At 44.6% G+C, this 26873-nt stretch overlaps 1 protein-coding gene across 1 annotated transcript; it reads right to left on the reverse strand.

Annotated features, from left to right (window-relative positions):
- Window positions 1-860: 860 nt before the first annotated feature.
- Window positions 861-26832, reverse strand: lsm3 (LSM3 homolog, U6 small nuclear RNA and mRNA degradation associated). Its single transcript, XM_078413856.1, has 4 exons — window positions 26784-26832; window positions 13647-13757; window positions 6087-6182; window positions 861-1155 (listed from the first exon to the last, which is right to left on the reverse strand). The coding sequence occupies exons 1-4, from the start codon at window positions 26802-26804 to the stop codon at window positions 1075-1077; spliced, it is 309 nt and encodes a 102-aa protein (XP_078269982.1). The 5' UTR covers window positions 26805-26832; the 3' UTR covers window positions 861-1074.
- Between the last annotated feature and the right edge of the window lie 41 nt (window positions 26833-26873).

A 26873-nucleotide genomic window follows, 5' to 3' on the forward strand; every position in this document is an offset into this window, starting at 1 on the left:
GACCATTCTCTCCTGACCTGATGCTGCCTGACCCGCTAAGATCTTCCAGCAGTGTTTTTTGCTCAAAATTCCAGCATTTGCAGTTTTTTTGCATTCTCCTATTTCGAGAGCCATTGATTCAAATTTAATTGTAGGGGGAAAACACAAAAGAACATTCAAGCATAAAGATCAATATTTTCTGGCCTAAATATTAAATTTTGCAGTTGTAAACTTAATGTGTGCATACACATAGACACACACACACACGACAAAAAAACAAACTTCCTCTCAATTCTTAAGTGTTGAAGCCTAATTAAAGACCCCAGAGGTCTCAAGTAACAAAAGGGAGATGGTTCTCAGTATATAAACTTAATTTCCTCAGAGACCAACCCCCAGGCAACTGGGAATAAAAGCTCAAGAAGACAAAAAAAATTGATCAGTAACATCCAATATATTAATCACGTGGTGATAATAGACACCTGTTTGGTACTTATTGTCTGAATGTGGAAACTTTAATTACTGTTTCCAGTAAAAGTGAGAGAGAGAGAGAGAGAGAAGCAGAGTGCACAGATGCTTACTGATCATTGAAGTGATTTAATTGAAAGCCAGGAGCTGCTGAAGATGGAATCATCCACATCCAAGGACAATGGCTAACACTGACAGTAAGGCATCTTCTATGGAAATCAGGGCACGATGTTAAGAGAGGAGACGACAAAAGACGCAAAATGCTGGAGCAACTCAGCGGTTCAGGCAGCATGTCGGGAGAACATGGATAGGTAATGTTTTGGGTCAGGACCCTTCTTCGGACGATGTTAAGTTGATGTCAACTGTGGGTTAAAGATCTGGTTAATAAGTGAATAACGCATGGTTGAACATCGAGGCACAGAAAACGGTGGTGATCTTTATTAAATCCAACAGAAACACTTCACTTCGCTCAAGAGTCCAAGCTGGACACTTTTATAAAAATAAACTACAGGCCTCAGCCTTGTGTGATGTAACTTTGAAATAAGGTCTATAAAAACAATAACGTCTCAATCAACTGAAAATCATAGCCATATGTTGAAGCTCAGTCCACAGTGTTCACTTTGGTTGGGGTTAAACGACTCTCAGTGGAGGAGCCACAAGAACAACACCATCCCCACGGACAAACAGCATTGGAATATTTCTCTTGGTGGACTGGGGAGAGAAAGGAAAAGATCATGGATGAAATAATCTTTAAACAACCAGGTTCCTTTTCATAAAGCCCCAAACCATTTCGGCACCACATGTCAGATGCTGTTCACCTGTCCACTCCCAGCTTAAAAGCCATGGATTGTTATAGTTTACAGGGCTATTCTTTGACAAGGTTCACAGTCTTCGAAAGATGCATCATAAGGGCCATTCTTAAGCCAGGTGTGTGACCAAAAATGTGAAAAGTTGTGGAAGACATCTCCTCTAATTCTGAACGCATTACAGGTATATTGTTTTGTACTGTATATATGACTTATATATTTCAAAGTGAAATTTATCAAGTGAAATTTTAATGTTATGCTGGCAATGTTTGTTTAGGGTCAGAGGTCAAATATGACTGGTCACGTGTGTAACCATGCGAGGTCACACACGTGACTAAGAATGGCCCATAAGTAGACAGGACGGCGAAGAAGGCTCTTGGGCATGCTGGCCTTCATCAGTCATGGAATTTAGTATTAAAAAATAAAACAAAGTGCTGGAATAACTCAGTGGGTTAAGCAGCATCCCAGGAGGGAAAGGACAGGTGACGTTTAAGGTCCTTCAGCATCTTTGTGTTTTGTTCAAGATTCCAGCATCTGTAGTTCTTTATGTCCCCAATTCAGTATAGATGTTTGGACGTTATGTTACAGGTGTACAAAACATTGGTGAGGCCGCATTTGGAGTATTGTGCGCCATTTTAGTCACCCTTTTATAGGAAAGATGTTATTAAGCTGGAAAGTGTGCAGAGAATATTCACAAGAATGTTGCCAGGACTCGAGGGTCTGAGCAATAGGGAGAGGTTGGGCAGACTAGGATTTTATTCCCTGGAGCGCAGGAGGCTGAGGCGTGATCTCATAGAGGTGTACACAATCATGAAGGGAATAGATAGAGGTTTTTTACCCTCCAGGGTAGAGGAATCAAGAACTGGAGGGCATGGGTTGAACGTGAGAGGGGAAAGATTTAATAGGAACCAAGGGGCAACGTTTTCCACACAGAGGGTAGAACGTATATACATCGATCAGCCAAAACATTATGACCACTGACAGGTGAAGTGAATAACATTGGTTATCTTGTTACAATGGCACCTGTCAAGGGGTAGGATATATTAGGCAGCAAGTGAACAGTCAGTTCTTGATGTTGATGTGTTGGATGCAGGAGAAATAGCCAGGAGTAAAGACCTGAGCGACTTTGACAAGGGCCAAATTGTTATGGCCAGGCGACTGAGTCAGAGCATCTCTGAAACGGCAAGGCTTGTGGGCTGCTCCCGGTCAGCAGTGGCGAGTACCTACCAACAGTGCTCCGAGGAGGGACAAACCACAAACTGGCGACAGGGTGTTGGGCGCCCAAGGCTTATCGATGCACGAGGGCAGTGATGGCACCAGGATGTACTGTGGGAAGGCGACAAGCCGGTGGAGGGAGTGTGATGCTCTGGGCAATGTTCTGCTGGGAAACCCTGGGTCCAGCCATTCATGTGGACGTCAATTTGACACGTGTCACGTACCTAAACATCGTTGCAGACCAGGTACACCCCTTCAATGGTATTCCCTGATGGCAGCGGCCTCTTTCAGCAGGATAATGCGCCCTGCCACACTGCACATATTGTTCGGGAATGGTTTGAGGAACATGATGAAGTGTTCACGGTGTTGCCCTGGCCTCCAAATTCTCCAGACCTCAATCTGATTGAGCATCTGTGGGATGTGCTGGATCGACAAGTCCGATCCACGGCGGCCCCGCCTCGCAACTTACAGGACTTGAAGGATCTGCTGCTCATGTTTTAATGTGTCCAGATACCACAGGACACCTTCAGGGGTCTTGTAGAGTCCATGCCTTGGCGGGTCGGCGCTGTTTTGGCGGCACATGGAGGACCAACAGCATATTAGGCAGGTGGTCATAATGTTTTGACTGATCGGTGTAAAACGAGCTGCCAGAGGAGATAGTTGAGGTAGGTATAACAACAACATTTAAAAAACATTTGGACAGGTACATGGATAGGAAAGGTTTAGATAGATATGGGCTCGGAATGAGCACCTTGGTCAGCTTGCATGAATTGAGCCGAAGGGTCTGCTTCCATGCTGTATGACTCTATAGTCAAGTGAATTCTGACGTCCTGCAGTACAGCTGAAATCAAGTTTTTTTCGTCATCCAAAGAGCTCAGGTCAGCATTAAAATCCCAAATAAAATAAGCCAGGAGCAGGTAATTAGGTACTCCAGGCCCCTCTTAGCACTGATGAAAGAGAGAACACTTGGCAACGTTGCCAGTGATTTGGTGATCAACAGCAATCAAGGGAAATCTCTGGAACTGACCCGAATTCATGGTACGTACAAACCACGCCTGTCGCTAAATGCACTGAAACCCCCAGCTCAGTTACACCACATACAATTTAGCTTAATGCCATCGTTACTGCTTAGCAAAATTTCTGACCCAAATAAAATAAATACTTTTTCTGTAAATATGCTCATGATGCTTCAGTTTTTATTTTAATACATTTAATATTTATACACTGCACGCATTTTAAAAAAGGCTGTGAGATATCTTGATTAGTAAGGGTGTCAAAGGTTAACGGGAGAAGGCAGGAGAATTGGGGTTGAGAGGGAAAGATAGATCAGCCACGGTTGAATAGTGGAGTAGACTCGAAGGGCCAAATGGCCTAATTCTGCTGCTATGACTTATGAAGTTATGAAATTGTTTTCTGCTGCTCCACGAGCTTGATGGCATCAGACTTCCTGGGTGCCAGGAATCTTTCAACTGCTCACAAAAGCACCAGGGACTAGAAAAGGGGAAGATCTCACCATAGAAATTGGCAGGTATTTGTGGAACCATCCAAGGTCAGCAGTGAGTAACTTTGACTCATTGTTCACAGGGCCATAGGGTGAAATAAGGATGAGTCAGGCCTGTCCCAACATTATCATGGCAGATCTTCTACTTCATACCCTCCCCTTTATTCTGATACTATCACCCCCACATCCCCTCCCCAACTTTTCCCTGTAGAGCAGAGGGATCTAGGAGTACAAGTACACAGTTCCCTGAAAGTGGTGTCGCAAGCAGATATTTATCAGTCATGAGATTAAGTATGGTAGTTGGGACATTGTGTTATAGATGTGCAAGATGTTAGTGAGGCTGCACTTGGGAGTATTGTGTCCAGTTTTGGTCACCCTGCTAAAGGAAGGATGTCATTAAGCAGGAAAGAGTGCAGAGAAGATTTATGAAGATGTTGTCAGGACTCGAGGGCCTGAGCTATAGGGAGAGGTTAGGAAGGCTATTCCTTGGAGATCAGGGGACCGAGGGGTGATCTTGTAGAGGTGTGTAAAATCATGAGGGGAATAGATAGGGTGAATGCACAGTTTTTCTCCCAGGGTAAGGGATTCAGGAACCAGAGAAAAAATTAAATAGGAACCCAAGGGGTCACTTTTTGTGGTGGGTATATGGAACAAGCTGCCAGAGGAGGTAGCTGAGGCAGGTACATTGACAACTCTAAAAGACATTTGGACAGGTACATGGATAAAAAAAGGTTTAGAGGGATACGAGCCAAATGCAGGAAAATGGGATTATCTTAGATGGGGCATCTTGGTCAGGAAGGATGAGTTGGGCTGAAAAGCCTGTGCTGTATGATTCTATGTCCCCCCCTACTGCTAGACTCTCCTGACAAGAGAAATAACTCTCTACTTTTATCAGTGCTAGGATGGGCAGTTTATCTTATGAGGAAATAATGTGTGGGCTGGGCTAGTGTCTGGTGGACATTGGAAATTTAAAGATGGCTTGATGAAAACACAAGATCAGAGGTTACTTGACAGGCTGGATGTGGAGAGGATGTTTGCTCTTGAGGGGGAAATTTAAATTAGGGATTGCTGTTTAAAAACAAGAAGTCATTGAAGACAAACGAGGTGAACTTGTTTCTCTCAAAGGATGTGGAAGCCAAGTCTGTTAGAGTTAGATAGGTGCTCAATAAACAAATGGGTGAAAGGTTACCAGGAGTTGCCAGGGATGTGGAGTTGAGATTACAATCAACCAGATTGGCCACGACCTTAGTAAATGGCAGGAGTAGGGATGTACTGCTCCTAATTCATACCTGGTCAAGTCCCCAGAGTTTTGATAAATTGAATGACAAACAAGTTAATATACGCTTTCTACATACTGGCAATACAAGCCACTTCTGTTCCCAGGCCTTTGCTGATGCAGGCAATTGGCAGCAACTGGATAGGGTGCGAGGGAAAGGATGACTCTGCCCTCTGGTCACCCCATTACAGGAAGGATGTGGAGGGTTTGGAGAGGGTACAGATGATGTTCACCAAGACGCTGCCTGGATCAGAGGGTATTAGCTATAAGGAGAGGTTCGACAGTCATAGATTGCTTTCTCTGGAGCATCAGAGGTTGAAGGGAGATCTGATAATAAAAGTATATAAATTTATGAGGCACAGATAGGGTAGAGAGTCAGAAACTTTTGTCCAGGGTGGAAATGTCAAAACACTAGAGAGCATAACTTTAAGGTAAGAGGGGTAAAGCTTAAAAGAGATGTACGGAGCATTTTTAAAATATATACAGAGATAGGGTGGTAGTAGTGGCAGATACGATAGTGGCAGATACGATAGTGGCGTTTAAGAGGATTTTAGATCAGCACATGGATGTGCAGGGAATGGAGTGATAGGGGATCATGTGCAGGCTGAGGAATCTAGTCATGTACGGCATGGACATTGTGTTCCTGTGTTCTACAGTTCTACGAAAGGTGGGAGAGGCAGATTAGGTAGTCACAATATTGTTCTGACCAGTGCAACAGAGAATAAAGTCAAAGAGCTTGGGAGGGGGTCAGAACAAGTACTGTCCAACATGAAGCTTGTCCATGAGATCCCAAGCTGCCACAACAACTAACTCGAATGCGCAGAGGGAAGAGCATTGCACTTACTTTGTATATCTCCTCATACGTTTCCTCATCAATTTCCACTGTTGTAACAGTCTCTTCGACATCTCCCAATATCATATTCAAGTGCTGATCGTATGCCTGTGATTACAAAGAGCATGCTTCAAAATGGTGGCCTGCAATCTAACCTTGAGTTGAGAAGAAACAATGACAGATTTTGCACATGATTAATTATATCTACACAGGCCTGCTAACCTAGGCATTATAAATTCCAATGCTCACATTCATAATGGTGGCTGACTGTGTGTGTTTGTCAGCCATCTGCTGGGAGATTTCTGCATTGCCACCACGGGCAGGAGAAGGGTGTTTCTTGGCTTGGTAACAACACTGTCATTCACATAAATATGCACAGATGAACGAATCGTAGGAAAATGATAAAAGAACAATACAGAATGACGTCTGCATGGTCAGATCCCATTATCCTTGCCCCTGCTTCATCAGGCCTCACATGACTCTTGATGATTCACCATGGAAGATCAATTAGTACCATCCCAGGGAGAAAAGTCATGAGGGGAATAGATAGGGCAAATACAGAATCTCCTTCCCCAGAGTAGGGGAATCAAGAGCCAGAGGACATAGGTTTAAGGTGAGAGGGGAAAGATTTAATAGGAACACGAGGGGCAACTTTCACACACAGAGAGTGGTAGGTATATGGAAGGAGCTGTCAGAGGAGGTGGTTGAGGCAAGTACTATAACAGTATTTTAAATATATTTGGACAGAAACATGGACGGGAAAGGTTTAGAGGGATAAGTGCAGGCAAATGAGACTAGTTTAGATTGGGGGATGTTGGTCATCATGGATGCGTTGGGCTGAAGGGCCTGTTTTGGTGCTGTCTAGCTCTGTGACTCTACTGTTGCCTTCCAGAAAAGACAGGCCCCCTCAGATGGGCACCCAACGCTACCTTTCCTGAAGGACAATGACGTCTTGATCAATATGTAGCCCTCAAACATCATTTAAAAAAGAGACTCTGCTGATTAACACAGTGCTGTTTATAAGATCACACTGTTTGCAAATTAGTTGCTGTATTTACCTTATGGTGAGAGCGGCTACATGTAAAGTACTTCATCGGTTGCACCACACTCTCTATCCTCATGTTGCAGACAACGTTCTTTCCTACACACAAACATTTAATTTACTCTTTCCACTGCCCTTCTATTACATGGCACCTTAGCTTTTGTAACTTTGAAGTCAGCACACGCAGGAATTCAATATTCTGACGGGAGATACCTTGCAATTATTTTTTCCCCCAAAATGTTAGCATGATGAGCCTTTGGGTGTATCATCTTCTGAAAAGCTTTCAACAAAATCAGCCCTCACAGGAAATGGCAGTAAAATTAGATGTGCTCCTGGCCTCCAACACACAGAGTTTTTTTCCCAATCGTCATAAATTTGGGAACCTGATCCAATGTGCAAATCACGTGGGAATCCAGGGTTTAAAAACCATTGTGGGAAATAATATTATGTTCTCATCCGAACGTGAAACTAGTGGCTTTGCTCATAACATGCGGGAAGATTGTTTAGTCAAATAAATCAGGACCACTGCTTTAAAGAAACAAATCTACTTCTGTCCACAGGACAGGCGGCAGGGGTTTTAAACAAATGATTTGATTGCTACTTCCACCCAATGCTGCAGCAGAACATTGCTGATCTTGATCAAGGTGACTCCTTTGACGGACTTAATTCAGCTGCGCGACACGTTGTAAATCACCATGGACTAATGCATTCTATTTTTAAAAACTCCCAATTATTCATTTAGCGTATAACCAAATTATGGATTTATTCACAAAATGCTGGAGTAACTCAGCAGGTCAGGCAGCATCTCGGGAGAGAAGGAATGGGTGACGTTTCGGGTCGAGAATTCGCTCCCGAGATGCTGCCTGACCTGCTGAGTTACTCCAGCATTTTGTGAATTCTCTCCCGAGATGCTGCCTGACCTGCTGAGTTACTCCAGCATTTTGTGAATAAATCGATTTGTACCAGCATCTGCAGTTATTTTCTTATATAACCAAATTATGGAATTGCTTTCAGCAGGTAGTTGGAGTTAAGGATGACTTATTTCCATTACAGTGAGTGTTGAGTCATCCTATGGAGGATCTGCATGTTGTGTCACAGTGAAGTGGGTGGACAGGTGAATGAGTGATCTAGATTATCGTGACCCCTTCCCCTGTTTGCGTTTGGCCTCCATCTGCTTCCAGAGAGACTCAGAATGCTTACAGACGTCCTAGACGTTTGGGGTAGAATTCCCAGGAGCAATGGTGTTAACGTTTTGAGGAAGTTTGGAGGATACCCCTGAACATTTACTGCCCCACCTGGGAACTGCTTGCCACGGTGGGGTGTTTGCTTCAGGAGTCTGGTGACTGGCCTACAGTCAATACGGCTCACCCTTCAGATACAGCGGAACGTAATGAGAACCTTGGTGTTGGGATGTCTGCATCCTGAGAATGGATTTGGAGGCAGAAAAAGGAACTGCAGATGCTGATTTACACTAAAGTACACAAAGTGCCAGAGTAACTCAGCAGGTCAGCCTGCGTCCCTGGAGAACATGGATACGTGACGTCTCGGGTCGGACTCTTTCTCAGTCTGGGTGAAACTCACCCGTTCAAACTAGTTCAATGTTATTTCACTTTTGCAACCACTCCCTACACACTAGGGGCAATTTACAGAGGGCCAATTAACCTACAAACCCGCACGTCTTTGGGATGTGAGAGGAAGCCTAACCCTCACGCAAGTAAGGATATAATTGTTCTGTCTGGGATACATGACAATAAAACACTCTTGACTCTCTTGAAATTCACACGGTCACAGGGAGAATGTGCAAACTCCATTCAGTTTTGTGGTTGTGCAGGGAGGGCAGGTTGGTGAAGAGAACATGATGCCTCCAAGTATGCACATAAACGAGAAGTGGGCAAGGGGGAGACCATGTGGTCCATCAGCTCTGCGCCCACTCCCGGAAAGATCTCTCCAATTTGCTCCACTCACCCTGCTCTCACAGTTGTGCAATTTTAACCAAGTCCCGAGTGACGATGACTAACCAGCCTGCTTCAGTCAGCTCACAGAATAAAACACTATGTAAAAAATATTCCTTCGTCTTGCATCTGATTTTCTTTAACCATTTTGACAACTTGCTTCGGTTACAGTCTGTGGTTGCGGGCAAGGCTTTGCACGACCAGCAATCTCTGCCATAGATGAAGACAAGGAACTGCAGATGTTGCAATCCTGAGGGAAACACAAAGTGCTGGAGGAATTCAGCGGGTCAGGCAGCAACTGTGGAGGGAATGGACAGACAATGTTTCTGGCCGGCACCTGTTCATACCTTGTCTGCTGCATTCAGTGCTCCCGATATGGCTGTGACTGCTTTTCCGAATACTGCACTCGATCTGCCAAGAGCATTGGATCTCCCGGTTACTAACCATTTTAACTCTTCCCATTGCCACTGTCATCCTTTTTCTCCAGAGATGCTGCCTGACCCACTGAGTTACTCCAGCACTTTGTCTCTCTGTAGTATAAACCAGCACCTGCAGTCCTTTGTTTCGCCACAGCAACCTTTCTGTCCAGGGCCGTTCCTTTGCCAGAGAGAGGCCACACTTCTACTGGAAGAACAGCACCTCATATTCTGCCTCAGTAGCTTACAAGCCAAGGGTATGAGCATTGAATCCTCCAATTTTAAATGATGCCAGGCGCTACACCCTCTCTGTTTCCTGTCTCCAACCCAGCATGCACCCATTTGTCCCAATATCCCTCCGCAGTCACCCTGTTACTTTCCCTTCCTTCATACGTGCTGCCCATATCCCCTCTTTCCCATCCCCCAATATCCCTCCCTCCAACTTTACATTTCTCCCCTTATCCGACACCCTTTTGTCGTCCAGCCTTTGTCACTTTCTTCATCCATCTGCCAAGCCCCCCTCACCCAAGTCCCTACCACTTGCCGGGCTTTTTCTCACCTCTTCTTTCCAACTTTCTTCCCCCCTGCTCCATCAGTCTGAAGAAATATCATGACCTGAAATGTCATCTATCCATTCCCCTCAGAGGCTGCATCACTGGCTGAGTTCCTCCAGCACTTTGTGCTTTGTCCCAATACTTCTTATGTTTGACAAAAGCTTCACAGGGCAATTACTTTGATTTGTTTGAAGCTTCACAGAGCAATTTAGAACATTTTGAATGACGCATAGAAATGCCAGTTATTATTATTATAAATTCTATTAACCTTCGATTCTCCAAGGAGAACAATCTCGGTTCTGAAAGTACCTGCAGAAACACAGAACTGCAGATCTAGTTTACACAAAAGGACACAAAGTGCTGGAGTAACTGCGGGTCAGGTACCATCTCTGGGGAACATGGATAGGTGACGTTTCGTCTCGGAACCCATCTAAATCAGTCTGGATAATGGTCCCAACCTGAAATGTCACTTGAATTGAATACTTTCTTGTCACGTGACAAGTACAGTAAAATTATTTGTTTGCATACCCAAGGTATGCAAATAGTCGCTCATAAAGGGCGCTTACAAAGTTACAAAGTATCCCTGCGCCTGCTCCCCCTTTTTCTCCCCCCCCCCCTCGTCTTCCTCACAGTGGTTCCCCCCATGCCGGGTCCTCCATTGTCCATTGTTCTTGTTCATGTCCATGTTCTCCAGAGATGCTGCCTGCGTGTCCTTTCCTGCAAGTTCCTTTTCTCTTGGACCATTGTAGTTCTTGTTCTCCGTGCACCGAAGCTTATCATACCAGGCTGCACACAGTGATGTTATCTCTGCACTCAGAGATAACCCGGGAGATTAGTTGGGGTGTCTGCGACACAAAAAATCCAGGTTTCAGGTTTCAATTCCTGGACACTATTAAATTGCCTCTCCTGCGGCCTGAACAGATCAAGGTTTTGTTTCCGGCCATGTCATATGTGGCACTGTTAATCTGCGCTGACACAAGCCCCGCTGGAACATTTTTAGGCTTAATAGAAAGCAAAGCATCAATTATACACATTCTGGATGTCCATAACCTGGCAAGGACTGCATTACTGTCCAACGGAGACACGCGAGACTGCAAATGCCTGAGTGCACAACAAAAAACAAAGTGCTGGAGGAACTCAGTGAGGCAAACAGCATCTGTGGAGGGAAAATGCCGTTTCAGTTCCTCCAGCAGCTTATTTCTTTGTTCCACGTTACCCTCCTGTTTGCTTGAGGTTAAGTGGTTTGCTAGTCCACTTTAGAGTGCATGTAAGTGTCAATGTAACTGACAAGTGACTGCAATCGCATATAGGCCAGGTTGGATTAAGTTCTGTTGCAAGGTTATCCATCAGTAATATTAGTTCAGTATTGCTCTCTAGACACAGATACTGTCTGATCTACTGGACATCTCCCAACAACCACCTTCTGGTTTCAGTTCTCAACAAGAGCTCTGACTGGTTTCACATGTCCCTTTCTCAGTGTTCTCTCTCTCCAACCCTATAGCTGCCTTAAGTTAACCTAATAACCACACAGCTCTGCAAACTGAGTAAACCTGACCTCACTCTTTGACCTTCTCATGTCCTTTCTGCAACCAAAAACACATGTTATTCCTCTTTCCCAGTTCTGAAGGCTCTTCGATCTGAAGAGATTTCTGTAGATGACCTGCTGTGTTTTTCCAGCATGTTATGTTTTTATTAATGATTACATGTTTGTGTCCCTGGAAGACACTCACAACTTAATAGGCCTTTTATGATGAACGACTATGCTGATACCCGAACCTACATTCACTGGATTATGAGTTCAGATATTAACCACCAAAGTGGGGTGCAAACTTACACTCGCACAAGTTGGAAAACAATACATATTTTAAGGTGAGAGAGAAAAGGATTTAACAGGGGCAACCTTTTCACCCAGAGGGTGGTGGGTTTATGGATTTAGCTGCTTGAGGAAATGGCTGAGGCAGGTACAATAACAAGGTTTAAAAGACACTTGGACAGGAACCTGGAGAGGGAAGGTTTAGAGCACCATGGGCCAAACGTGGACAGGTGGGACTGGCTTAGATGCGACACCTTGGTCGGCATGAATGATTTCGATGCTGTGTGGTTCTAAATTCAGCTTACGCAGTGAATAAATGAGAATACTGGAAACACGCTGCAGGTCAGGTAGCATCTGTTGAAAAATAAACATGGTTAATTTTTACAGGTCCAAGACCCTGTCACCTGACCTGCTTGCATATTCTGTTTTTTCTGTGTTTAAGTCATCTTTATCAACCTAAGTCTTCACTGCTATCTGTTTTCAGAGAGAGACCAAAACTATACTCAATACTCCAGGTGTGGCATCACCAAGCACTGGAGAACGGCGGTAAGAGATCTTTGCTCCTGTATTTAAATCCTCATATTAAATGTCAACACTCCTCTGGCCTTCCAAATCACTTGCTCCACATGCACGCCAGTTTTCAGCGATCTGAGTACAAGTAGTCCCAGGTCCCCATGACAGCAATCCTTCCCAATCTCTCACCATTTAGAAATGACTCAGCTTTTCTGTTTTGTCTCACAAACTGGTGATCACATTTTTTCCACAATGCATTGCCATGTTTTCAGATCCCCTTAAAGCTTCTTCACATCCCCTTTTCAATCATATCTAGTTTAATATCAGCAGCAACTTGGAAAGATCGTTTAGACTAGACCGTGGGCCCGTTGAGCCCAAACCGCTCCTGCATTGGTGCAGCACCCTCTCCTCCCACCCCCTCTCCTTCCCCTCCCTCCTCCTCCCCCACTCCATCCTCCTCAACCCCCCCCCCCCCCTTATCCTCCCTCCCTCCTCCCCCTCCCTAGATAGATTAAAACTTAAAAATGTGAATAACTTAAAAAATATAACACCGATTTCAATGAAACTTCTTCCATTTGCACCAAAGGGACAACGGTGAGTAAGGTGGGTCTTAAATTGTCGCGCTATTTTGGCTGTAGTTCAGGAACAAACAAACAAACAAACAAACAAGAGTTTTAGTATATAGATAGATTTAGAGATTACAGCGTGGAAACAAGCCCTTCAGCCCATCAAGGCCTCACCAATCAACGATCACCCCGTACGCTAGTTGTATCCTACACACTAGGGACAATTTACAATTTTTACCGAAGCTAATTGACCTACAAACCCGCACGGCTTTGGAGTGTGGGAAGAAATCGGAGCACCCAGAGAAAACCCACACGGTCATAGGAAAAACGTACAAACTCCGCACAGACAACACCCATAGTCAGAGTTGACCCGGATCTCCGGAGCTGAAAGGCAGCCACTCTACCGCTGCGCCACCGTGTCGCCCTAGATGACAAGAATCTGAATAACGGTCCCGACCAGAAACATCACCTCTCCATTTCCCTCCACAGATGCTGCCTGTCCTGCTGTATTCCTCCAGCACTTTGATTTTTGCTCAGGATTCCAGCATCCTTGTGCCTCCGTCAGATGTTTTGATTCCTCAGCCAAATTATCGATATGGAACAAGAATAACTGGGGGCCAAGCATTAATCCCTGGAGTATGTCAATAACCACAGCCTGACAACCCGTAAAGAACCGAATTGTTCACAACATTGAAAGAGTTCAACTGGCTACCCACGTGTAGTCTGCCGCGAAGCTCTCGATCGTTCCTCATCTTCACGTAAATCCGCTCATCCAGACTAAGCCTGATCAAGTCAAGAGGCTCCTCGACGGTGTTGGTAGTTTGGGGCTAAGGTGGAAAGAGCAGAAACCAGAACATCACAAGGCAAGCATAGGACCTGACATCTTTAGCTACAGAGAAGTCACAGAGGTTTCATTAAAGCGTTTATAGAAAAATAGATTAGGAATATGATAATACATTGAAATAACAACCTCCATTTATACAGTGCTTATAAAACTTTCCAGGCCACTTTACAGGAGTGATGTTAAGATAGAACGTAGGATTTTATAGGGATGTATAAAATCATGAAGGGAATAGATAGGGTGAAAACATAGCCTTTTAAGCAGGGTTGGGAAATTTTAAGAAAGAGGACATAGGTTTGTGAAATGGGAAAGATTTACTTTGAACCTGAGTGCCAACTTTTTCACTCAATGGTGGTGGATATATGGGACTAGCTGCCAGAGGAGGTACTTGAGGCTGGTACTGTAACAGCATTGAAAAGACATTTGCACAGGTATATGGATAGGAAAGTTTTAAGAGGGATATGGGCTAAATGCAGGCAAATGGGACCAGCATAGATGGGGCATCTAGGTCATAATGGACGAGTTGGGCTGAAAGGCCTGTTTACGTGCTGTATGACGCTATAACATCCCAGAGACCAATATAAGATGCACATGCATAGAAATGATTTGGGACATGTGTATAGTGTCAGCAGCTGAAGATACAATGACATGAAAGAAATCAAGGATACACGAGAAGCCAGAGCTGGAAGAGCACAAATTTCCCAGATTGATGCGGGCCTGGAACAAGCACAAGAACGTTGTAGGGTGAACGCATAATATGAGAATATTTTAACCAGATGCGTGGTGAACGCCAATGCAGGTCAACAAACACAGATTGATTTATGACCGTAGTGGAGTAGGGTTCAAGTCACAAAGCTCTGGATGAATGACATGACATGCGAGAAGGCTGCCGGATGAGAATGGTGGGCAATAACAACGTAGATCAAAGTATTCGGGTAGGAGGTGGAAATTATCTGGTGGTCTTTAGAAGATATACAGTTGGAAGCATGATGTTCACGGTGGGGAGAGAATAGGGGGTTACTGATGTGGAACACCAGGGCACCAGCACAGAGTCCGATTCTACGAGTTTGGAACGCTGCAGAAAATCAGGCCATTTAGCCACTTAAAGTCTGCACCCACCCTAATATCCTGTAAAAAGTCAGATACTATAATCCCAGTCAAGGTACTGGAGGTAAGTTCAGTGGGGCAAGATCACGCGCCATCCCTCCTGCCCTTCTATTATAATTCCTTGCTGACTTCAATATCAATTGGGAGTTTCTTCAAATTTCCCTACAAATAACGTACTATTTTGGTCTTTATATTGTGCTTAGATTATCCAAGGAATTTCTGGGAATTAGAACTTTGCTCTTTATAGATACAATCTGGCTCTGTATCAAAGTAAATTATTTTTATTAGGCACTAGAGTGGTGGCACCATTAATGGATTTAACAAATTCACTGTAGAGACTATGTATGTTGAATGGATGCCATCTTTATCAAACCTAGAAACTTACTAGGATACACAAGGAACTGCAGATGCTGGTTTACAAAAATAGACACAAAGTACTAGAGTAAAAGCAGGTCAGGCAGCATTTCTGGATGACATGGATAGGCCACATTTCGGCTCAAGGCCTTTCTTCAGACTGATGTTAAATCCTGACCCACTGAATTACTCCAGCAATTTGTGTCTTTTCTAGATTTTTACTAAAAAAAAATCAATTAGTCCTTTTTCAAAACTACATTAAGCTTATCATATAATGATTGTTATTCAATAAATGCTCAACAATCATTGCATTGCTTAGAATATGGCTTATTATTCAGTACCAAATATCGGACTGCTAGTTCCCTTGTTCTAGTTTTCAGACATGTTTATCCCAATCCAAACGAAAGTAGTTTTACTACCCATCATTTCTTGATAAGGATTAAACACCCCCACCCCCTCCCCCCTCCCACCCTTTCTTAGCTTTAGAAAGCGTGGAGTGGTTTACCGGAAGGATCCATGAATTACGTGGAGGAGTAGTAGGAAAAATGACGTGGTTTTAGCTAAAGGGAGAGGTTGTACAGATTGGGATTGTTTTCACTGGAACGCCTGAGGCTGCGGGATGACCTGACAGAAGTATATAAAATGCGAGGCATAGATTAGGATAGACAGTCAGAACCTTTTTCTCAGAATGGAAATATTAAAAAAAACTAGAGGGCATAGCTCCTAGGTGAGAGGGCAATGTTTAAAGTGGATGTGGGGGGAAATTTTCTTTTTTTACATAGGGGTGTTGGGAGCCTGGAATGCGCTTAGGGGGTGGCATTTATGATAGTGGAATTTAAGCGATCTTAGATAGATACACAGATAACAGCAGGATTCAGTTTATGTATAGGCAGATAAGAGATAGACTTGGTGTCATGTTCACACAAACATTGGGCGCTCAAGGTCCTGTTCCTGTACTGTTCAACGTTTGTCCATGCCGACCAAGATGCCCCATCTAAGCTAGTCTCATTTGACATTTGGCCATATCACTCTAAGCCTTTCCTTTCCATGCACCTGTCGAAAAGTCTTTTAAATGTTGTTATTGTTCCTGCGTCAACTATCTCTGATGGTGGCTCATCCGAATGGGGAAGCGGGAAACAGTCCCAACCAAAACTTCCTTCGTACGGACAGATACCCTACATTTTTACAAAATAGCTACACCATGGTCAAGGAAACAATGATATGGCTTCTCTTCCTACTGACACTGTAAGGCTACAGCTTACAGGTTGCTGACATTCATTCCCAGGTGTTTGATTCTGAGCGATGAACTGCCATATAAATGAAGGCAATAGGTAGTAAATGCGGGAATCCTGAGCAAAATAGAAAGAGCTGAAGGATTTCAACAAGTCAGGTAGCAACTGGGGAGGGGGGGGAATGGATATGCAATGTTTCAGGATGGACCCTTCTTCAAACGTGTTTACAAAAACTGGAGCAGAGCAGGCTGAGGGATAATCTTATAGATGTCTATAAAATCACGAGGCGAATATATAGGGTGAATGCACAGAGTATTTTACCAAGTGTGAGAGAATCAAGAGCTAGAGGACACAGGTTTAAGGTGGGGCAAGATTCAATGGGGACTTTTTTCACAGGTGGTGGGTGTATGTAAAGAGCTGCCCAAAAGGTAGTTAAGGCAGGTACTATAACAATATTATGGGGTGGGGGGGGTGTTAGATACATGGAGGGATATGGGCCAAAGGGAAGCAAATGGATACGCTTAGATGGGCCTATGTAAGCAGAGTTAGGCCACAGGACTTGTTTCCGTGCTGTATGACTCTCTCTGTGTAATCTGCTGCTACGACATTTGAGTCTGCAGCACCATCTAGTGAGCGCATTTAAAAACTATAACCCGTATGCAATATGCAGCACCTATCTGGATATTTACTACATTGCATTGCAAAAACCCATTTTCAGATTACCTCGTCATTTCAATTGATGTGGTGTCACGGCACACAAACTGGTCAATACCATTACAGCCCAGGAAGTGCTATATTTAGAAATGACCTCTCTATCTGATCAATCTAATTCTTAGTAACTGGATCCACTGCAAATACAAAGGAAATTAATACTCTGTGGGATCAGTCACATGACACAGCTTCTGGTAATAGAACAGGCACCATCTGCAACGTTTAATAATTGAAAGTCACCTGCACTGCATTCGAGAAGTGATTGGCATGCAGTCCTGAAGGATGATGACGCAAGAGAGGCTTGGTAATCTTCCACGCTCCAGATACACTCCGTTAAATCACGGTTTGAGCTGATGTCTGAGTCAGTATATCTGCCCAATTTTCTCCCCCTATTTATTTTAACTCTGCTTCCAAGAGCAGGATTTAAAAAAAATTACAACCTTTTCCAGAATAAAGTGAATGTCAGTCTTTTTCCAGGGGCAGAGGATTCTAAAAGGGCATAGGGTTAAGGTGAGATGGGAGAGATTTAATAGGGTCTTCAGGGGCAACTGTTTTATGATGTATAGCATGGAACCAGGCCCTTCTATTCATCATGTCCTTTCCAACCAAGTTGGCAGATTAGGCTAGTCTCATTTGACCCATTTCCCCCTGAACCATTCTCATCCATATATTCATCCAAATGTCTTATAAAAATCATATTTGCATCCAATTCTATGGCTTATTCTGGCAGCACGTTCCAGATAGGAACTACCCTCTGAGGTCCTCGGGAATAAGTTGACAGGTGAAGCCATAGAATCGGATGCAATTGGGACTTTCAAAAGACAATTGGGCAGATATATGGATGGGATGGGTTCAGAGGGTTATGGGCCAAATGCAGGCAAGTAAGACTAGTCCAGTATGGCAAGGTGGGCTGAATGACCTGTTTCCGTGCTGTATAGCTCTGTGACTGTTCATTGAACCAGTGGTCCTAATTTGTTTCCTCATCTTTTGTAAACGACGTGATGAGAGAAAGAAAGTTACAAGGGTCTCTGGCATTCCATCCTTGATCCCCACCAACATGTCACAAAGCTGCTCTACATTTGTAATCTAGGGAGATTTGATGTGGTGTTGCCTAGAAAGCCTGGTATTAACCATTTGTATTTGTACAACTTAACACAGGAAAACATCCGATGCACTTCACAAGAGTATGAGCAAACAATATTCACCACTGGGAAGCAAAATGGGATATTTGTGTAGATGACCAAGTTTGTCAAAGAGAAAGCTCTTTATTGCACCTTGAGTGAATTGAACAGGAGGCGGTCTGAGAGGGAACTCCAGAGTGTAGTGCCTATGTAATCAAAGGTGTTACTTTCAAAGTTAAGGTGATTAAAGTCGGAAAAACACAAGAGACTGCCTCTGCTTGAATCCAAGACAGAAAACAGAAAAGTGAAAGAACACAGCAGCTTTTTAAAATACATTTGATTTCTGGCAGATACTGACTGATTATGAATCACAAAACATTACTCATCATCACTGATTCAACCAAACTAGTCTTGCAAAAAGTAGGAAAACAAACTATCAAGAAATATACAAGCAGATTAGAATTATTTTAGGCAAAATGTAAAAATGTAGCACAACTAAATGTGGGTAATGAGGAAGAAAAAGCTGAGATATTAAACAAGCATTTGTATGTGTGAAAGGTGACTTAAACTGTAAAACATGTTAAAATATAATCTATGTTAAACAGTTCCTGATGTATCTTAATGATTTTATATATCGTTGTTGCAACATGTCGTGTTTTATTGATTTTGTTTTTTGTTGTGTGGTCAAAATTGTTAAGGTAAATATAGCACACATTAACTCTACAGTAAAATAGTCCAAGGTCAAAAAGCAAAATATGAATTGCGTTAAGTAGGAAATAATATCACCGCAATGAATATGCCATGTTTAAAACTTGCAGAATGTGCAAGTCAGGGCACTAACCAACTACAAGGCTACATGACACACAGATCACCATGGACAGAACAGGTACGGTAAATTTACCAAGGTGGTAATAAAGTACAGTGCTTGAAACAAGTAGGGAACAGAACACTGATTAAGAATTAGAACGAGCAAGGGATTGCAACAAAGGGCCATGTTGCTGAAGCAAGTGACATATGTCACAGAATTAAAGGCAACTGGTAAAAGATCCTTCCATGGAATAGCTCATTCTGCCAGGAACTAAACATGATTGCAAGGAATCTGCAGAAGAGGTGATGGGGCAAATAGTAAAATAAATGTCTTTTTGGAAGAAACAGGGGTAAGATGGTTCAGAAAACTTATTGGATGGGATGCAATTTACTGAATTCCATTGCAATTATAACCATTATTCCCTGCACCTGTGGTGGCTGTCATCACAGGTTAGGTCGGTTAAACTAATTTCGGTAGGTTAAACTAAGTTAGGTTTTCTCTGGAGCGTCGGAGGCTGAAGAGAGACCTGATAGAAGTATATAAAATTATGTGGGGTATAGATAGGGTAGATAGGCAGAACCTTTCTCCCAGGATGGAAATGTTACAGACTAGAGGGAAAAGCTTTAAGGTGGGTGGTGGTGGAGGCAGTTGTGGATGGTGGAGTCCGAGGCTTTTGGGCAAGCATGTGGGTATGCAGGGACTGGAGGAACAAAGATCATGTACAAGCAGAGGAAATTTGTTTAGCTTGGCATCATATTCAGCACAAATATTGAGCCACAGGGGCAGGTCCCATGATGTACTGTTCTGTTTTAAATATGAATGGCCAATTTACAATGTTTTCACCATATACCTGAAAGCTTGCGGAAGCCAAGAGTCCAATGACAGATAATTATTAACTGTAGACTAAGATAAGTTATCAGGAAACTGCTAGAATATACTGTTCAAAGACATTCAGAAAATCCTATCATGAATAGGCAGTCAACATGGTTTTTGAAAGGAGCCAAGTGTTTGATTAATTGTCGTATGTGCCAACACCAGAACAATGAAATTCTTGCTTGCTGTAGCTTCACAGGCCCATAAATGTAATCACACGCAGATAAAAAGCATTTATATACATATCACTAGGAAACAGCATTTGATATATCCAAGCCTTTCTTTTTGAGGATGTACACCAGCAGGGTAGATGTCGGCGAGACCAAGCACAGACTCGACGATCATTTCACGGAACACCTTCGCTCAGTCCCCCACGGCCTACGTGATTTCCTGGTTACCAAACACTAACTCCCCTTCCCATTCCCATACTAACCTTTCTGTCCTGGGCCTTCTCCATTGTCAGAGTGAGGCCAAATGTAAATTGGAGGAACAGCATCTCAGATTTCGCTTGGGCAGCTTACAACCCAGCAGTATGAATATTGATTTCTCTAACTTCAAGTAACACTTGCACCCCCTCTCACTCCATCCCTCCCCCATCCAAGTCGTCGTACTAATTTTACAGTCGCTCTGTGCGAGTTCCTGTCTGCATACTCACTATAACCTATCCCTCAGCCAACAATGGCCTGTGTGCCCCACATTTCCTTATCATTGCTTTTTGCATATCTTCCATTCATTTCTCTTAAGTACCATCTATATCTCTCATTCCCCTTTCCCCTGACTCTCAGTCCGAAGAAGGATCTCGACTTGAAACGTCACCTATTTCTTTTCTCCAGAGATGCTGCCTGACCCGCTGAGTTACTCCAGCTTTTTGTGTCTGTCCGGTTTAAACCAGCATCTGCAGTTCCTCCCGACACAGGTTTATAGGCTATAAAGATTTTCCAAAAGGCATTTTATAAAGATCACACAAAAGGTTGTCAAGTAAAATAAAGGCTTAAGGGATTACGATTAACATATTTGAGTGGTTTAGCAACATATTTGAGTGGTTAGATGACTAGTCAGAAACAACATGGGAATAAAGTGAGGTCTTTTTCAGGTTGGTACGTGCCAGATGGATCTAGTACCAGGCCAGCAGTTCGAGACAATTTGCATGAATTACTGCCAAATTGAACAGGAAGTGTAACATGTCTCGATTTGCCTCCAATACTAAGCTGAGAGGGAAAGCGTGCTTTGAGGAAGATGAAAGGAATATAGATTAAGCAAGGAGATGAGAGGTTATTACTTTTGGTGGAAATAAAAAAATAAAACAAGAAGCATCTTGTGTGCTGGTTCATAAAAAGTAGAAATGTGACATCAGTCAGGAAATTGAATATAGAAGGTAGACACAAGAAGCTGGAGTAACTCAGCGGGACAGGCAGCATCTCTGGAGAGAAGGTATGGGTGACGTTTCGGGTCGAGACCCTTCTTCAGATTCTATACAGAAGTTGGAATGTTACAGTTGTATAGTTCTTTGGTGACGCTGCATTTGGAATATTGCATTCAGTTTTAATCACCCTGCTATAGGAAAGATGCCTCTGAGCTGAAAAGAGTGTAGAGAAGGATACAAAGATTTTAGAGGTATAAAATCACAAAGTGAATTGACAATGAATGCAGAGTCTTTTTCCCAGGATAGGGGAATGAAGAACTAAGGACATAGGTTTATGGTGAGAGGGGAAAGATTTAAAACAAACCCAAGGGGCAACTTTTCACACGTAGGGTGGTGGGGAAATAGAACGAGATGCCAGAGGAAATAGTTGATTTAGGTACTGTAACAACATTTAAAAGACACTTGGACAGGAACATGGAAAGGTAAGGATAAGAGGGATATGGCCCAAACAGGCAAATGGGACTAGATTAGATGGGCATCTTGGTCAGCATAAGTTGGGCCAAAGGTCCTGTTTCTGTGCTGCAAGACTCTTAACATGACATGGTAACAAACAGAATGCAAATGGCATGTTAGCTTATTTGCAAGGGTGTTGCAGTGGAGTTGCAAGACCCTCTTGCTACGTTGTCGGATTAGACCATACCTGGACCACACCACAGTTTGGGCCTCTTTATTTACAGCAGAATGGCCGATGAGACATTGAAAGTTTTTAGTTAAGAGATCAATGACACACTGAGTAGCCACACATATGCACTGGGATTTATCGGAGTCGCTGCTTCAAAAAGGCAGCCAGCATCATCAGAGACCCACACTATCCTGGCCACACACTCATTTCACCCCTGCCATTGGGAAGAAGGTACAGGAGCCTGAAAACTGTAACGTCCAGGTTCAGGAGCAGCTTCTTCCCAACAGTCATCAGGCTATTGAACACAACCTCAAATAAGCCCTGAACTACATAGACTATTATTATTATTATTATTGAACTACTATTGTTTGTTTTTTGTGTGTACATGTGTGCATGTGTGTGTGTATATGTATATATATATATATATGTGTGTACTTGTGTGTGTGTATATATACACAATGATTTTTTTTCTCTCGTTTATTATATTGTTTACAGTGTATTATGTTTACATATTCTGTTGCGCTGCAGCAAGTAAGAATATCATTGTTCTATCTCGGACATATGACAATAAAACACTCTTGACTCTTCATCTCCAGTGATATTTTTCCTACAATAATTAACTCGGATGGGTAAAGAGAGCACCATCTTTGAAGTAAGAAGGTGCAAAGCTTGGCAATGCAGCAAATAGTGCTGAGCATAATAAATCTCAAAAACCCTACAGTGCAAAGCTGCAGACTCATGGAGAATGTAATTTATTGCAGAAAGTTGTTAAGTAATGTTCTGTGGGAGATGACATTGTAAAGCAGTATAATCTAAAAGATAATGGTACTGAAGGACAGCAAGAGTAGAGGGACTGTGAGCATGTTTATTCATATATCTTTGAAGGTGACAGGTTGTTAAATCCGTTAAGAAAGCTTGTGGGATATTTGATAATGTTCTTGTGAAGTACCAAGGGATATGTCTACATACAAGGATCTATTCAAGTTCCAAAAACACAAAGTGCTGGAGTAACTCAGCGGGTTAGGCAGCATCACTTAGGCAACATGGACAGGCGACATTTTGGGTCGTCTCTGAAAGTGTGGTGGAAACAATTGCCACTGTAATTTAAAAAAAACAGGCAGATATGTATTTGGAGAAAAACTTTGCGGAATCACAATAGCAAGCTGAGAACTGTGAAGGAAAACACTCCAAACGAGGTAGCACTGGACATACTGGGATGTATGGCCTCTTTTGCTCCTTATATTCTGCTTAGCTACAACTGACCCAGATTTATTAAGGACAGAATATACTTTAACTGTAGAATGTCACAGAACTATTGTAGATGGTGGCCACTGTCCAAGTTAATGACATTCTGCAGAGCAAGTAAAGACACAGAATGCTGGAATAACTCAGAAAGGTTGGTATGGGAATGGAAAGGGAGATAAAATGGTCAACAACCTGGAGATCCACCAGGCTTTGGCAGACCGAGCACAAGCATTCGGCAAAACGGTCACCTTGTCGACACTTTGTCATACTGGGAAAAAGGAGGCCACATTGGGAGCATCAAATGCAGTGGGTGAAGTTGGAGAAGTGCATGTGAACCTCTCATCTGGAAGGATTGCTGGAGTCCCTGAATGGATGAGAGGGAGGATGTATAGGCATTACATCTCCTGTGGTTGCTGGGGAAAGTACATCGTGAGGGGCTGGTTTGTGTCGGAAGGGATGAGTGTGGCCCAGGACCTTTCTGTTCTCGGCCTCCCCCATTGCCAGAGTGAAGCAACATGCAATCTGAAGGAACAGCACCTCATATTCCGCTTGGGTAGCTTACTACCCAACGGTATAAAGATTCAAATTCTCCAATTTTAGGTAACTAACCAACAACAACCCTTTCCCCTTCCACCTATATCCCCACATTTCACCTCTTCTCTCCTCATCTCACAACCTTCTGTCTTCTTCCCATCAAATTACACCCTCTTCCTCACCTGTATCCACCCATCACTTACCAGACTTTGTCCAGCCCCCACCTCTCTTCCAAGCTTTCTTCCCCCTCCCCCTACCAGTCTGAAGAAGGGTCCCGACCCAAAACATTGCTTCAGAGATGCTGTCTGGCCCGCTGAGTTACACCAGCACTTTTTTTTGTTTGTTCTTTTCCATTACACTTCCCCCTTCTCAGTTTCCTTCCAGTGTACTGTAGCAAGACTCCCAATTTTCCTGTCTTTCTTCGTAAACCAGCATCTGTAGTTCCTTGTGTTTACATTCTGCAGAGCAATGCAGCCTCTTTATACATACCTTTGCAGATTCCTTTCCCTCAACTCTTTTATTAATCCTCATTTGTGAATCATGGTAAACTCAATTAGCTCCAGATCATTACGGCGGAGAATGAAGATTCTTGATTAGCAAAGGTGTCAAGGTTTAGGGGGAGAAGGCAGGAGAATGGGGTTGAGTGGGAAAGATAGATCAGCCATGATTGAATGGCGGAGTAGATTCGATCGGCCAAATGGCCTAATTCTGCTATACTGGCATACCAATCCTTTATGGTTCATACATCAAAACCCCACCGCCCCCTGATCATGTTATACTACAGATTTGTAGTATTGCCACATATATTTTTCCGTTTCAAATTTCCTTCCAAATGGAATAACCTTCAAAGATGCCCTGTTATATTCCATTTGCCCACAATTAAGTTCTTAGGAAATGAATTAGGCCATTTGGCCCATCAAGTCTACTCTGCCATTCAATAATGTCTGATCTGTCTTTTCCTCTCAGCCACATTCACCTGCCTGCTCCCCATAACCTTTATTACTCATACTAATCAAGAATCTATTTCTTTGAGGATGTATTAGAAGGATAAAGATTTTTGACACGATTCCCTTTTCATAAAATCATGCAGACTTCTCAAATGTCGTACCACTTTCTAAATGTCCTATTATTTTCATAATGAATTCCACGACTTTCAATGTCCACTACTACAATGTGATCAGCCATGATCACATTGAATGGCGGGCTCAAAGGGCCGAATGGCATCGGTTTAATTGGCAATTGGCTTAACTCCCTTTCAGTTTGTCTCCTCTCTTGTAAATTTCCCATCTCTGAGATTTCTCCAGATTCTGAAGAATTTTAATGGACTAAAACCAGCCCATTCACTCTCTGAAGCTATTTCCTTAAGATCATAGAGAAGCAAACTATCAGGTCCATGGGTTGTCAGCCTTTGACGACGTTAGTTTGCACAGTACCTCTTCCTCCCACTCCCACCTTGTCTCCCAACTCCCGTAACACCCTTCTTCATGCCTTCATCTCCCCATATCTTCACCCCCCACTCCCCTCCTTCTGTCACACACCCTCCCCTCCATCTCTCCTTCCCCATCCCTCCTCTCTCCATTCCCCCTCACTCCCACCTCCCCAAGCTTCTCAAAACACACCCCTCACCTCCATCACACCTCTCTCTCTCTCCCACACTCACTCCCTACCTCACCCCTTCCCTCAGTCCCTCCTGCTCACCTCACCCCCTCTTCACACTCACCCACTTCCTCCCTCCTCACTGGTACTCCCTCCCGGGTTCCCCCTCCCCATTCTCTAGTTCACCCCCCTCCCTACCTTCCTCCCACCCCCTTCCCACTTGCACTCACCCCCGTCTCTCCACACTCCCCCATAAACCTCCCATACATCCCTTACTCCCTCCCCCCCATCCCCACCCACTTTCCCCTTGCACTGAGCCCTCCACTCTCCCTCACTCCCCCCTCACCTCTCTCCCCCTCACTCCTCTCCTCTCTCCCCTCCCTCCTCTCTCCCCCTCACTCCTCCCCCTCACTCCTCTCCCCCCCCCCACTCCTCTCCCCCCTCACTCATCTCCCCCCCCTCACTCCTCTCCCCCCTCTCCTCTCCTCTCCCCCTCCTCACTCCTCTCCCCCTCACTCCTCTCCCCCCCTCACTCCTCTCCCCCCTCACTCCTCTCCCCCTCCTCACTCCTCTCCCCCCCTCACTCCTCTCCCCTCCCTCACTCCTCTCCCCCCCCTCACTCCTCTCCCCCCCTCACTCCTCCCCCCCACTCCTCTCCCTTCCCCCACTCCTCTCCCCCTACTCCTCTCCCCCCCTCACTCCTCTCCCCCCCCTCACTCCTCTCCCCCCCCTCACTCCTCTCCCCCCCCTCACTCCTCCTCCTCTCCCCCTACTCCTCTCCCCCCCCTCACTCCTCTCCCCCCCTCACTCCTCTCCCCCCCCACTCCTCTCCCCCCCCCACTCCTCTCCCTTCCCCCACTCCTCTCCCCCCCTCACTCCTCTCCCCCCCCTCACTCCTCTCCCCCCTCACTCCTCCCCCCCCCCACTCCTCTCCCTTCCCCCACTCCTCTCCCCCTACTCCTCTCCCCCCCTCACTCCTCTCCCCCCCTCACTCCTCTCCCCCCCCTCACTCCTCTCCCCCCCCTCACTCCTCTCCCCCCCTCACTCCTCTCCCCCCCCCTCACTCCTCTCCCCCCCCTCACTCCTCTCCCCCTCCTCACTCCTCTCCCCCTCCTCACTCCTCTCCCCCCCCCACTCCTCTCCCCCCCCCACTCCTCTCCCTTCCCCCACTCCCCCCCTCACTCCTCTCCCCCCCCTCACTCCTCTCCCCCCCCTCACTCCTCTCCCCCCCCTCACTCCTCTCCCCCCCCTCACTCCTCTCCCCCCCCTCACTCCTCTCCCCCCCCTCACTCCTCTCCCCCCCCTCACTCCTCTCCCCCCCTCACTCCTCTCCCCCCCCCTCACTCCTCTCCCTCACTCCTCTCCCTCACTCCTCTCCCCCCTCACCTGCTCCACCTCCTCCGCCATTCTCCGTCTCCCGGGGCAACTCGCGCGAGACTCTCTCTGCGCATGCGCAGTATCGCCCATCCGGGCGGG

The sequence above is a fragment of the Rhinoraja longicauda genome, chromosome 17, assembly GCF_053455715.1.
Source record: "Rhinoraja longicauda isolate Sanriku21f chromosome 17, sRhiLon1.1, whole genome shotgun sequence".
NCBI classification, from domain to species: domain Eukaryota; kingdom Metazoa; phylum Chordata; class Chondrichthyes; order Rajiformes; family Arhynchobatidae; genus Rhinoraja; species Rhinoraja longicauda.